Raw genomic sequence first — 15827 nt, forward strand, 5'->3', positions numbered from 1 at the left:
TAACTGAACGTGATAACTATTTATACTGCTAGAGAATACACAAGGGAAAGCGATTATTCCTTACATTCTTCCGTATGATAAGGGTGACTGAGTCGACTAAAGCTAGGTGGGGACATATTATCGTTAATTACAATTTTAGTTATAGTACCGCTGTAAGGATTAGTAGACATTTTGATTCAGGAAACACGGAAAATGAGTGATTCTAACCATGGAACTTACAGGTACTAGCTAGATGGGATGACCACTTACATCACGGGAGAATACACAAGGGGGAATGCGATAAATCGTTAAAATACTGTTAACGTGGATTTAAAGATCCCTAAATTAAACACAGAACTTTGTGCTTCGAAATAAAGAAAAAGGTAGCTAATAGAAAACACCCAGTTTTATGAGTATATCATTTTCAAATTGCGTTTCTTTTATTTTAAAAAAGAACTTGTAATTATTTTCTCTCATATTTTTTTTTTACTTCATGTATTTCATAGGGAAAAAAGATGACTGAATTAAGGTAACACCAAGTAAAACTGGCATCTATGGATTAAGAGTTTTTATAATGTACTGATAAAAAGCAAGTCAAGAATGCTTTAGAAAATGAATTACTTGCCTGTAACGCCGTCTACCTATCACTTCTCCAAGGAATCCATCAGGAGTATATGAATACTCTGTGGTTTCTGTGCCAATGTCTTGTTCAGATTTTGATTGGGTTCTTCGGACTCTGCCCCTGTTGTCATACTGAATGGAAAGCGAATACACTTCATGGTTCCATAATGTGATTGCTAATAGAGAAATTAATCCATAGGAATCGTGGCCAATGGTTTTGCTGAAATGCCTTTGTTCATCTTGAATGAAAACGTTGTGTACTTTCGGCCTGTGAACTAAGAACTGCTGAACTTGCTCCAGGGCACCTGATTGTCCCGTATATCTGTACCTAGCATCGGCTACCACCTTACCAGCTGCTTCCACTTCGACAACTGTCACCTGACCCTCGTAACGGTATCGATACTTCAGACTATTTAACTTACTCTGAGCTGAGTAACGAATGCGCTCTTCTCTGACCAGAACACCATGGTACCTGGAATTGAAGAAAAATAGAGCTTTTTAGTTATCAAATACAGTTTTCGTAAATTATTTGCGTGTATTTAAATATACTTGCCCTTTTATTAATTTATTTTTATAGCGTTATGTATGATACTACGAACCAGAGAAAATCTAATTTTTCTTTATCAGGACATATTGTTGTAAATTTATATAAATACTTGTATGTATTTAAATTTTCTTCGACTTTTTATGTATTTTTGTCGTGTTTTTGTTTAGTTTATTATTTTTTCTTAGCACGAAGTAAAGTAACTACTGTAATCGCGAAAAATTTCGGATATCATATTTTAACGAAAATATCCATTTTGACCGCTCTCGAATCCTCTTGAACGATGTTTTCGCGTGACATCTATACTTACAGACATAAGGACTCCTTTTTTCCAAAACAATATTTAATATTGTTTTGGAAATTAAATTTTTAGACATGAGGTATCATGTACTAAGGATAATGATAAACTGTAGAGTTAATAACGCTGTTGTCACTTATCTCACTTGTCTGATAGTAAGATCAGAACAAGCCCACGAAATTCATCGTGGCAAGGATTACAAGATTGCGCCTGTCGTTGGCAACAGCTTTGAGATACTCAGGTAACACTACGACTTTGCTCAGTTGCGCCCCCAATTTTGATGGAGAGCACATCGGGGCGACCGGTGGAAAGGTCTCCCACTCCTCTTCTCCTACCAGCAACCTCTCGAGAGGACCTGTTGGCTGGCCACATATATAGATTGCCCCCTTCAGCACAGAGACTATACATTTACAAACATCCACGCCTTCTTCGGGATTTGAACTCGGGCCCTTCTATATGGCAGTCAGCGTCGCTATGCACTATCCCGGTTGAGTGATAGAGTTAATAATTTAATTATTAATATAGTTTGAGAATAATTTTAAAAATAAATAAATGCACCTAACTTTTTATGGGAAAATTTATCATTGTTAATTGAGCACTGGAATTACTATCGATATAAATTATATAACTTCTAGAACTAAGAATTTTTTATTTCGGTGATATGAAAAGAAGTACTTAAATAATAATTTTCGCTAGAAGTTTCAATATACAAATGCTTTCCTTGGATTGGGCTTTTATAATTTGTTGCTTCATAAATACTACTATAAATACTACAAAAATTATGAAATAAAATCTTGGGAATCATTACTCGTACAACGAGATATTTAGTTCTACGAGTATAAACAAATGGAAACAGATTTTGAAATTATGTCACATTTAGGAAAGTTTTCACTTTTTCCTTGACAGTCTAGTATTTGTGAATTTGGAATTCGTGGGTGATAGTCATTTCACCATCTCATCGCTGAGAAGATGTATCATATGGGCTTGATGTACATTTCATCGGAAAAGAGGGGGGCAAACAACAAAACCAAGCCTTCTTACGGGAGTTAAAAGGTACCTTCGTATCAGCATTGCAACTGGTATATAATCTGTAGCAGTCCATCTAGGAAACCAAATGCTATCTAAGATGATATTTTTCATTAAGCCAGACCTTATTCTGGGAGTTAACTGGTCTATAGGTATCAGCATGGCAAAAGATATATAATCTATAGTAGTTCATTTGGTAAAGCAAATGCATTGGAAAATGGTATCTTTAATTAAGCCCTAATAAATATCCTCCCAATAAGACTGACTTGAAGAAACAATTGAAAAGGCAGACTTACGCTTGAGACGTTACATTTATCATTAGATTACTCAATTGAAACGGTAAAGGATTCTATATTGAATATTTTACTACAGATGTTTAAGAATTATTACATTAAAAATATACTTCAAAAAATTTTAATTTTACAGAATATTGTGCATATAATTAACTTATATGGGCAACAAAAAGCAAAAGTTTTACTTATAGAAAATTTGCATACCTGAATTCACTTCTCATTTCTAAATCCAAGACTGATTTTGTCCACGATCGTATCAAAGTTTTTTGTTCTTGATAAGCGAAGTCTGTTCTTTCAGTACCACAAAATTCTGTTTTCAGCCGTCCACTCGAATCATAAATATAAGTGACTCTCCCGCTATTATCAGGATACATCTTTGCTAGTAATTTTCCATAATCATTGAAATGCATCACAAATGGGAACTTGATGCCGGGGCTGAGATAAAGCAGTTTGTAGAAGCCTAAAGATGTCTGCATAGCCACTTCATGTTTGTGCCCATTTGGAGTGATAATAGTATGCAAACCACCAGCTGTGTCATATTGAAGAAGGTATCGACTTCCACTCGGTAGGATCAGTTCACTAGGCTGAAATAAGAGTTATAGAAATCTGGTTATATGTTTTCAATGATATTAGCTAAATATATATATTAGGCATTAAAAATGAATACGAGGCAGATCGTTGTGCCAGCTATGCAGGGTAGTGACCTTAGCTTCCAATAGATGGTGTTAGCTCGCCTACTGCATACATAGGAACAACAGTTTCATAAAAGCATTTAACCATTATACTAAAAACACAAGCAGAAATGGACCAAGGAATGATATTGCACCAAAAAGCAATAGCGAATTGCCGTTAAGAGCTTTGTTTAATGAAAGAATAAAAGCTACACAGGTTCATCGTCAAATGAATATTCATTCATGTACCTCATTTATATATGAATGAGGTAGGATGGTTCTCGTTGATCATGTACAGCTGTAACAGAAGACAGCACCAAAGTCGTGAAAAATATTGTTTGCGAACATCTCAGCATCACAGTGAAGATAATGGCATCATACTGCTCGACATAAGTACTGGGTAAGCAATACCCTGAGACGGAAGCCAACTCAGCGGATTTCAGGTAAGCCCATCTCGTCATTCACGTTTTCATAGCTGAAGATCCAACAATTATATAACAGGTGTGTGTATAAGTGCTTGACATTTCAAGTGAGAGATGGGTCGATCTTTCTAACAAATATTGCATCAAAGCAAGGCAGACGATAAAGCATTTTGAAGCACATCATCATTAGAGATAAGGGCTGGGCAGGGAGCCGGAGGAAGGGGCTCCCAGACCTGGCTAATTCGACGGTGCCTTACACAGTTCAAAACGCCCAACCTCCAGAAGCCATCCGAGAGGGCGCCACTTCTCCCGTTTAACCCAGGGCACTAAACAAAGTCAGACACCATCTGTCCCTAAGTGTTGACCAAGGGGCGCCACCCCCTTGGACAATCCACGATATCTGACAATGTAACGTCCCCACATCCAAGGGGCAGACAAGACAGCACCAGTAGGATCCCTGCCAAGCCTGAACCTGCCACCGAATAAACGATGGTTCTAGTCCTGTGAAGACTGTTTATTTACCCTAGAGGTCGAGGCTGTCTAGACATTGGTCTAGCCGGTTTGCTGGACAGAACCCCAGGTCTCCTCCGATAAAATGGTCAGTTCCGGAAATTCCAACCCAGTCGAACTACAGAGCTGGACAGTAGAACAGTCTTTCATGATTAAGATGAAGTTCCATCAATGGCACAAGAATGACTGTGCATTCATGAGGGCGAATGTTTTCCTTTGGTGTCTCATTTGTCAGCAATAATAGTTCAGAATAAACCATCACAATAAAGCTAGATGAAAATTATTTTGAGTTCTAGGTACTGTAATTATTTCAGTGTTTTTAAATAAATACTTTGTCAGCGAAAAATTCCTTTTTTTTCCACTTAACACAATAATAATTTACATGGAATTAATTGGTAAAACTGAAAAAAATATGGAATTTAAGTAATTAATATAATTTTAAACGCATACCATATCCACAACCTTCTTGTCATATTTGTACATTATTCCATTGTTGTCAGAATGCCGAACTTCGATTAGTCTACCCAGCATATCAAAATCATAGCCTTTGGTAAGATGTCCTCTTTCCCATTTCGTTAAACGTCCAAACTGATCAAATTCCACTTTAACAGGGGTTATGTTTTGTGGTGACTGCCATTGCACAGAGCGAGCCATTATGTTGTAGGTAGCCATTACCAGAGGAACTTGGTGGCGGTCATAAATAATTTCTGAATTCTGGAGTCGATCATAAACGACACTAAATATGAGCTCTCCATTTCTCTAAAAACAAAGATAATGTAATTAAATTGTAGCAATAAATATAAATTACTTCTGAACTTTTTAAAAAATTTTCATACTATAAAATCAAACTGATGATTTCTGCTGAACTGCTTTTTTAATTTAAATATTAATTTTGCGTATAAAATTAAAAAAAATGAAACATTAAAGTTTAGGGCAATTTAATTACAAGCCTATGAAAAGACAACAAAGCAAAATATATTGCCTATTGTCAGTGTGAATGCATATAAATTCAAGAAGTTGCTTTAATGTTTTCGCTAAATTAACAGCATAGGTATAATTTCGGAAAACATGTTTACTAAAAGACATCTCACCGATCTGAGGATAAAACAAAGAATAAAACTTGTTTTAAAAGTTTGTCATTTATTATAAGTTTAACCAAGATTGGAACTCTTAATTTATATTTCTTTTTTTATTTCAAAAAGCATTCTCATGGTGTGGTGAAAATAGTCTGACACATCGTCTATCGCAGTGCATAATTACCTAAATATCTTACTGATATACTGGCCAAAACTAAAACCTGAGTACCACGAAAGAAGACGGTACTATATTCAAATATTTACCATAGTAATCCAGCTAGTACAAGGTGTTCAATGTTTCTTAGATAATAATCAAATATGTAAGCGAGACCATAAAGCAAGAGATGCACGTTAGATCATTCCCAGCTTTACTTTGTAAGAAAGTAACAGCTTCAGGTTAATTCAACAGCTTACTTTGCAAAATATTAATAGTCTTATTTCATGTTCGTTTTTAGAACAATCATACAGAAATCTGTATGGAAACATGCATTTTTACATAAGTGACACGAGGCCCATGGAAAAACTAGGTGATCCTTTCAAGGAAACCCAACTGAGGAAAAAGTTGGAATGGCTGATGGATAAAAAATACCAGAGTGATGGATTACCAGTAATCACGCAGAAAAGGCTGTTTGAGCTGACAGAATGGCCATGGCAACAGAGGTGTTAGATCTGTAGTACATCTAATTATGAGCAGAACAGAGCAGTTTAAAATCGCTTCTTAGAGTAGGAATGAAATTACGTACAAACCAAAATTATAATCACCACCCTACAGGTGTGCAAAAGCATTTGCAATGGTATCATTAGGTGACAGGTGAAATTGAAGGGGACACCAGAATTTCACTATGGAATTTTACAGATATTATCCTTTCACACTGATCATTCAGAAGAAAGATTCTTAAATGGGTCATGCGAGTGCCGTGTTAGGCGAAACTTGCAATCTTTTGAGGCACTGGATGTTTAAACTGGTGATTTACCGGATGAGAGTGCATTCCACGCGCCTGCTATTTTTATGGGACGGAAGGCTATTATATTTGATTATTATTAAGATTACAGGCTTACTTCACCTGGGACTGCAGCATTCAAGAACGAAAGTTATATGCTAATGAAGATAGTAAAATCCATTCACAATTTCGGCAAAAAAAAACGTTTATGAGAAACCGGAAAATAATATCGTATTTTTAGTCAAATTGGAAAAAATAACTGTATAATACATTTTTTATTTTGACTCAACTATGCAATCATTCTCATCATCAACGATGCTTTGAAACGTAGTTGTAGAACAAACATGCTCTTGGTAAACAATACGAAAATTCCGTTTTTGACTTCTTCAGTATTTCGAAATTTTTTCCTCTCAAGAAATGTTACAACAACCTAACTAAATGTTAATCAAAGGAAGCGATGTAGTATGTGAATAAATTAAGTATACTTCAGCCAACCTATTCGCCTAACATACCTAACACCTTCCATCCCACTACTTTAGTTTTATTCACAGTCTTCCTAGCCCAGCTTCATGACGCCTTCTTAAAGAATCTTCATTCTTAAAGAATGACGCCTTTTCAGTTAATACGGGTTGGATACTTTTCATTCAAAGCCTGGTTTATTCGATCTAATTGTAGATCATAAAAATCTGAAGTTATGTTGTGATATGGCTCCAGGATCTCAAAATAGTCTATACCCCAAGTTTTCCTAAAAACAGGAAACAATATTTTTCTGGGACGTAAACTTTGTTTTTAGAGCAGCTAGTGGAATTTGATTTGGCCATTGATTTTTGGGATCGTCATCTTTTCTTTCTGCATAGCGTGAATGCAGATTCTTCTTTTCATAGCGTGATCTTGTAGAATGATGCTTTTCTATTAACAAGGGTTAGATAGTTTTCAATCAAAGCTTGGTTTACTCGATCTAATTGTGAATAATAAGAGTCTTAAGTATTGGTGTCATATAGTTCTCGAATCGCAAAATAGATTATATCCCAAGTTGTCCAACAAAGAGGTAATAGGATCTTTCTGAGACATAAGGTATGTAGTGGCTTTTGAATTTACAAAAGCCATTGATTTTTACATCTGGGATCGTCATAAAGAACCCATTTGTCATCTCAGTTTTTCTCATTTTGCAAGCACAACAATTTAATGGGGGATAGCAGGAAACCATGAAAATTTGAAAATACACAATCCTTCCACAAAACTTAAGGACTAGAGCTTTTCAACCTAACACAGCGAAATGATAAATTGTAATAATGATCCCTAAATCTTCTGCTGTAATTTTAAATAGAAGTTTTTATTTTATTCTATGCTATAGAAATATATTATTACAGATTAACATACTGATGGGTAGGAGTCAATAAAAGCTGCCTTCAAATAGAGCAACTTTTATTAAACATCTATGACAGAGAAGAATATAGCAGTTCTTAACCATCCCTCTTATTTGCCAGATTTAGCAATTAAGGCCTATTTTCTATTCCTTGGAATGAAATCTTACTTAAAAAGGGTAACATTTTGAGAACATTTCTTTCAAGGTGATGCTTGGGCATTCAATAGTATTCCAACGCTTGCCATCTAGAAGTTCTGTTAACGTATTAAAGCAGTAACGTAAAATCGAAACAATCGTCAAGTTGTCTATTTGCATATTGTCTTCATCAGTTTATTCTCATAACATTGCGATCCATCTCATCTCATTGGGTATTTAAACTGTAAATTTGGAATCAATTTATTAATCTACTGAAACTTATATTTTTGCTCTCTGCTTCCTAAAACATTTAAGTAAAACTCATTGAATCTGTAACTTATTCTTTCGGTTTCATACTTTGACTGATAAATGCGCTTTTGGAAGTACTGTGTTTCCCAAAGGATGTTACCAAGAAAGTCTAGTTTCAGCCATTGCTTTAACTGTGAATAAATACAGAATAAGTATTATCATGATATAACTACCGAAACGGACTTTGTGACGGAACTAGCAGAAGTCAATGATATTTACTTGTAATATTGATTAACAGGAGCTTAACAGCAATTTGAAATCAGTAGTATTAATTTCTGAGAATACTCAAAGGCAAGTAAATAATACTTTCGACCAAAAATTAATTATATGTTACTTTAATAATATAGAAATATGAATGGAACCAGCCGCAATCAATGCTATTTATTTACAATATTGATTAACAAAATCATAATAGATGTTTGAAGTCAGTAGCAAATTTCTGAAGATTACTCAAAGGCAAGTAAATTATACATATTGTTTTAATAATATACAAATACAAATCCAGAATACAAATTAATGGACAGAGCTGCAGTTTTGTCAGAGTACTGTGACAACACCTAACACAGCATATTAGTTTGAGAGGATGAGACATCCACCCAGCTGACCTGTGGATTTGATGAATGAACTTTGCACTTGTTGGAGTATGGGTTTTGGTTCCTCGTTTTCGGAGAGGAGTTAGTAAAGAACAAATAAATATCGTGCTTTAATTGTGCTAAAAATTTGAGTTCCTGAAAACTCGCAAGTAGTGGTAAATGATATTTGGTAATTTTTAGTTATGCTAAAAAGACATAGTTCCAATAAGCATTTTAATTCAGTCTTGAATTTAATTTGTGCTTAGAGTTTAATTAAGCTTTTGTTTAGTTTGTGAAAAGTATAATTTGTTGAAACAAGACGGGTTGACTAAATTCTAATTTACATAGAAAAATATATTTTAACTTTGCAGACAAATTCCGAAATCTTTAATCCTAAATTCAATAAATTAAGTTAATTTTCCAGAACTCTGGAGACTATAAACAAAAGAAAACAATATTTGAGACTGAGAATATTAGGAACACTAAAATTATAACTTAATTAGAAACTTAGCTACCTTGAATTTTCTTCCTACTCGTGTAATATCCCGATTGCCATTTTTACCATCGGCATGGACAAAGTAATGCCATTCCAGATATTGGACATTATCATCACTGAAGGCCATGCGCATTCTAGACGGAACTGGAAACATCTCTCCTGATACTGGATTTGAAGTGGACAGCACTGGATTCGGGACGGTCTCGACATCGACTTTGCTGGAATCTCTTTGAATTACAGACAAACTTCCATCTTGATGCTGTGTTATTCGTTCTTCTGTTAAACCTAGACATGAACAATGTCCTCAAATAAATATTCACAACAAGCTTTGATAGGATCTAATTAATAAAGTCTTTTTACGTTTAAACTTACACTCATTAAATCAGTCCATTTCAACGCTTTTACTACAGAAATAATGTTTTACATTACAATGTACAGTACAATTGTTTGACAGATCATTCACTTGAAAATTTTAGCTCACGTTTTATTACTGAAAACAAGTTTTTGTTACTGATGAAGAGGGGTCTCGGATTATCTAGAAATTCACTTACAATTTAGAATTAACATCTATATTTGTTGAGGTTTGTTGTTTACTAAATTTGGAACTCAGTTTTGAGTTTACCGCTTTTATATATTTTTAACTTATTAAACTTCGAAGAAAGTATATTGTTTTCAATTAACATAAAATATCACGTCTTTGCAAAATAAAATCTCCAGACACGATCATGGTTCAGAACTGAACTTTACGAAGGGATCTAGTGGATGCATTCTGTGGCGAGTGGTGCGATTCCATGCCACCTGAAACTTTTAATTTCCGCCATTGTGCTTAGCTGATTCTCGGTGTTGCTATTCAACAAAGCGTAAGATCTTTAATTTTCTTTTCCAGATTTAATCAAATTGTTATTCAGAATCTCAGTGATTTAAAATGATTGAACGTTGTCTTTAATTCCTTCAAGCTTCTTTATTTGAATAATGTGTAGAACTGATACGTAAATTAAAACACGTTTAAGCTATGATGTATCCTTATGATGTTTTATGAACATTTTCAGTTTTGCTGAAGTTAATAAAAGTTATTGCCTTAAACTGCTTACCCTTTCGAACTCGTCAGGAGCTCACCAATGTTGTTGGATCAGTGAAATTGCCAGTGATTTAAGAGATTTTCTTTCTGTGCGTGTTTCATGTTATATGGGATCTTTATCTCCGCCTTTCCACAGTCATTGTCAACAAGGTTGCATTAAAATTTTGTTTCTTCGGTCTCAGTACCTCACGATCATTCTGGGCAATGATCGGATTAACCAGATCGTTGCTCAGGAGGATCTCAGGGATTGGGATGATCTACACAATGATCAGCTGCAGCATATTTAGTTGTAAACGCAAATGCAAATGTACTTTTGACATACGTGAGTCAAATTTCTTGTAATTTTATTTTCTTATATTTTTTAATATTTTAATTATTATTTGTTTTTTATTATTTATATTTTTATATTTATAAATCTTTATTTTCTTATATTTTTTATATTTTCAGTTATTAGTCCGAAGGGGCTTTGTTCCTGAAGGACTATTGATTTCGTTTTGCGATTTTGCGTTGAATCACTATAAATGTCCGTTTCACTTTTCAAACTATTGCGATCAAATGTTAGAGTCCTGCATTATATTTGAAGAAATTAAATAATGAAAAATCTGCATAAATGTATGCATATTTCTCGCATTATGATAAAACAACGGTACATAGAGCCATCGAATTTTGAATGACGTAATCCTCCTACGAATATGGGCATGTGGAAGCCCAAATTTGAAATTTGGAATTTCTTTTATGATAGATTTTGTAAAACTTTAAGGAGTTTTTGATTAACAAACTTAACGATTTAAAAGCGAGCAATGGCAACACTCTACAGCGGGTAAAAAAACCTTTTTACCTCCAGCGGGCGCGGAACTGTATCGGAAATTCTAAAGATAGGCTCATTTTAAAATGATTTTGCGACATTGATACTGAACTGAATTATTATTAAATATCGCAAAGAACACGATATTTAATAAATAAAGGTAACATACAAAAAGTTAAAAAAATAGCTCTTTGGACGTAATTTAAAATCTGAAACCTTTCCGAATTTTTTTTAAATCTTGTTTTTTATTATTATTTATATATTTTTATATTTATAAATCTTTATTTTCTTATTTTTTGTATTAATATATAAAACACTTCCCCAAATATAAGTATAGGAACCGAGATAAAACATTAAAAGTTAGATTTTGGTATTTGTCCATAATTAATTTCCCAAATGATTTTTTTTTTTAAAAATTTGACATAGTCAGGACATGAATATTTTCATCAATTAAAAAATTTCTGTAATTGGAATTATATGACTACAACTCCAACCATCGCGAAAATAAAGGGGTGACAGTCCCCACCCCTTTATTTAATTTTTATTTATTTTTATCCGTCTTTATTTTTATCCGTCTGGGGACTGTTAAGCCGGTTAAGTGGTGGATGTATATTTATTTTATGGTGGATTTAGTGGTGGATGTATATATACGTTTCGTAATGTCGATTGAAATAGAAAGCAGAGGAGAATAACTAGATTTTGTTACAGTTCCATATACAAAATTTCAACGTTCTACGGCTAATCGTTTTTGAGTTATGCGAGATACATACAAACGCACATATGTAGGTACGTATGTAGGCACGTATGTGTCACGAAAAAAAAAAAAATCCCTTTTAAATAAATTTTACAATCTGTTTCGGAAAACGAGTTCTTTATTCTGTCGGTACGTACAAATGTCATGCGTAACAAAAACGTCCAAACTGATGCGAGAAAGATCAAATGGATATTTCCGTTGAAATATGATACGCGAAATTTTTCGCGATTACAATACTTCCTTTACTTCGACCAAGAAAGTTAAAACATAATTTCGAATTTTAATATAGTGGTCGCAATAACACATTATATTTACTCAAATGAGTAGTCGCTTTGTAGTTTAGCTTGTATATGCCTTTCAGTACCCTCCGTTTTGTGTATTTCTTCGAATTGCCTTGTTAGTGTGATATTTAGTTTGTTCTGATTCGTTTTATAATGATACGTTTTTAAATTTATTTCCTTTAATTGCTTTATCATATATGCTCTTTCCTATTTATAATGCCACCCGCTTCAGTGTCGTTATTCTTAATTCTTTGATGCGCTTCCTGATTTCAGTGTCTCCTTCTCAAATTAAATTTCTTCATTTTGAATACCATTAGCGAAGTTTTTTTGGTAATTGGTGAAGCTTTTGAAAAGAGAAATTTTGCGCTGTATTCGAGGAAATACAAAAACATTTTATTTTCGATCTGTCAATGGGATGCTATTCGAAGATAATTTATTCCTAAATTATGAGTCAATGATCGAAAAGTCTGTAGCATCTGAACGCGAATAGTTCATTATTCGTAAGCTCACGCTGACGGTCTGAATACAAATAAAAAAAAATCAGCAGAATTTTCTGCCTTTTTCAAATATTCTAATTTAGGGATTATGAACGTCGAAATCTACTTACCAATTCTTGCGGTAACATCTGAGCCTTTGATAAGTAAAGAAACAGGATCTTTGTCATCTCTCGTGATTGTCACCGAGGCTCCCTTCAAACTGAGATTATAAGTGAGACGAATTACCTGCCCACTAGGTGTCACAGATTCTGTCAGTCGGCCATACTCATCAAAATTATACATGTAGGTCAGTCCTGTGCTGTCTTCTTTGCTTTTCAGAAGACCTGTACTACCGTGGTAATCAAAAATAGTCTTGAATTCGGACGGAGTAGTGAAACCATGCAACATCATCATCCTGGACATTTCCAAGCGACATTTTCCTCCTTGCGTGTTCTCTATTGTATTGACCTGCAGAGTGAATACAATTGTTTCATTATAAAATAACACGAAAATTTCATAAGGAAGATATATCTACTAGTTCCTAAAATAACATGCGATGAACAGTAATCTTTTCATACAATTTATATTACCCAGTACATTATTTGAATAAAACCTAAAGGATGCTTTTACATAAAACATATACTAGTCGAAATGCTCTTAGGGAAAATCTAAATGTCTATTTTACTTCCAGAATGCTATGATTCATCTCATGAGCTCCACTTTTAGACAGCATAAAAACATTTAAACTGCAAAAAACTTGCCACTTTCAGGAGGGAAACAACTATAGAAGCTTTCATAGATGTCTTTCAGTTTATGTACCCATTCGCGGATGTAATCAATTATGTGTAGAGATAATTTTTATTATGTACAGTAAATTCTTGTCGGACGTGGATTTGGGGAACGCGATTTTGCGTATATGTGTTATCGTTTCAAAGTTTTTCTAATTCTGGGTAATGATGCAGGATGCTGTGCTGAAGCCCTCACAACAAAATCATTCAAATGTAGCGATCTTATTCCTTGCACCTAACATCACTTGCTTAATCCAACCAATGGATCATGGAATCATAAAGGCATTCGAAACCTACTTTGTCACGCATGTTTACATTTTTGAAACTAAAGCACGATACCCTAATGGCACTTTGGAAGCAATTCATCATAATCATTGCGGAGAATTGATGAAACTAACATAAGAACATGTTTCATCAACAACAAATGTTTGCTGGCATCAGCTGTGGTCAGAAGTTGTCAACAATTTTAAAGAATTTCTATCGATTGGAAATAAAGCTAATGAAATCGTACAAACTACAAAAAGAACAGCCGGAAATGGATTTTTAGATTGAAAGAAAAAGAAATCACAGAATTAGTCGAGAATGATGATCATGAAATGATAAATGAAGAACGGTTTTATCTTATAACACTAGAAGATTGCGCAAGCAGCGGTAGGGAAGAAGCAGCCTTAAAGTACAAGAAATTGAATGAATTGTTTAAAAAAAGCATAAGAACTCTCTGATTTTGTAATGGAGTCTGACCCAAATGAAGAAGCAAAAGAACACTTTATGAGAGGTATTGAAAAACTTTGCCCACCTTCCCGCGACACCTTGACTGGGTTTTCTCAGACATTGTCCGAAACAAAAATAACCAGCTTTTAAAAAAGTAATTTTATCATATATCTACAAATTAAGCATCAATATAAATCATTTCAGTGAACATTTGTTTCACGTTTTCCTTCTAATTAATCTTCTAACAATGCTTAGGTTTGTGTAAATTATACATACTTTCTTAATCTGAACTATATCCAACTCGTTTTATCTATAGAAAGTTAGTTTTGAGAAATGTGGTTTTGCTGTACACGCAATGTGTTAATAACGTAACCCCTGCGTTCAACAAGAGTTTATAATGTTCCACATAGAAAATCATGCGTACGAGTTTTTTGTTGTCAATTCAAAATACATTAACATATTTTTGAAGAATTTGAAGCAAATCAGCAACAGAATTACAAGGTTATTTTCATGGAATTTCTTCTGTAAACTTGTGAAATTTTAATTCACTCAGTTCTTAATGTCTCAGTGTCAACTTTGTTGAGACGACGTACTATTATTTCAGTATAAACTTATCAATAAGTAAAATGTAAAAGACAAGGTTAGATTTTCAAATACGCTCTCACCTGCCTTGAGTATTGTGACTAATATCCTTTGGTTGTTGTTTTAGTTTAGCTGTAGTTCTAAAGGATAAGACGACTAAAAAGTGATAATTCATCTCAGGTTTGCTTCTTGTCAAATGAGTTGGGTGCACTGGGCTTTAGTGTTTCCTCTAATGCGTAGCGTTAATGTGAGCTTGTTTTCCTCAGAAAATCTCAAACAATCATCTATTTCTTTAAACATATATCCCCCGAATATTGACCCTTAATCAGTTAAGCAACCAAAAAGCCATTTTGACGAAAATGTAGTTTAGTCAGCATCTGCTTTCCTGGTGAGCCAGACTGAAATTTCTCCTGGCTAGGATAATTTGAATTTCATAAATTGAATTTAATTGAATATAGCATTCTTATTACTAAGATTATATTAACTGTAAGCTACTATTAATTTGGCCCTGGTGTCTTTAATTAACCGTAACATGTAAGTTTTATTAATTTGCTGCTTCGCTAGTTATAAAAGGATGAAAGTATTTTAGTTCGCTTTTCCTCTTAGTGTCTATTTTCTAATTAGTGAAATACTTTTCTTAGAAAATGAAATAATTTTGAAACATGTTATCCTTTTTCTACCATTTATAGCTACCGGCTACCTTTCTTTCGTGTTCAATGAATGGAGAGAATTTCAGAAATGCATCAGAAAATGTGCAGTACTTATTGAACCAAATCACTTATGCAAACAGACATAGTAGAACAGTTGGTTTGCATTTATTTTCTAACTACTGTAGTCCATTGGGAGCGAAATAGATAATATCATTGACCACTAGTATTTCGATATGGCTTCAGGTCCAGCAAACTGGCTAGTTGCATGGGCGTTTTATGACCTTCCTCATGTATTACGTGAATAAAAACTTGTTCTCCTTAAAACTCTTCCACGAAGCCATTCCTCTCCGTAGATAGTTTTAGTATACTTTGCGATAGTTATCCAGTCTAACTAAAATTGTTCAGTCTGGAAAATATTAATAACTTAAGTTTGCATTAGAATC

The 15827-nt window shown here is 33.9% G+C and overlaps 1 protein-coding gene across 1 annotated transcript in view; it reads right to left on the reverse strand.

Annotated features, from left to right (window-relative positions):
- Nucleotides 1-15827, reverse strand: part of LOC118193542 (teneurin-m-like) — an 826904-nt gene that overhangs the window by 32578 nt on the left and 778499 nt on the right. The window contains exons 25-29 of the mRNA XM_085808642.1: nt 12785-13121; nt 9279-9544; nt 4815-5123; nt 2966-3345; nt 605-1072 (exon numbers count right to left, since the gene is read on the reverse strand). Coding sequence (XP_085664768.1) covers nt 605-1072; nt 2966-3345; nt 4815-5123; nt 9279-9544; nt 12785-13121 — 1760 coding nt within the window. The remainder of the gene's footprint in view (nt 1-604; nt 1073-2965; nt 3346-4814; nt 5124-9278; nt 9545-12784; nt 13122-15827) is intronic.

The sequence above is a fragment of the Stegodyphus dumicola genome, chromosome 1 (assembly GCF_044657685.1).
Source record: "Stegodyphus dumicola isolate Sdum_Otavi_A_Nest chromosome 1, ASM4465768v1".
Taxonomy (NCBI): domain Eukaryota; kingdom Metazoa; phylum Arthropoda; class Arachnida; order Araneae; family Eresidae; genus Stegodyphus; species Stegodyphus dumicola.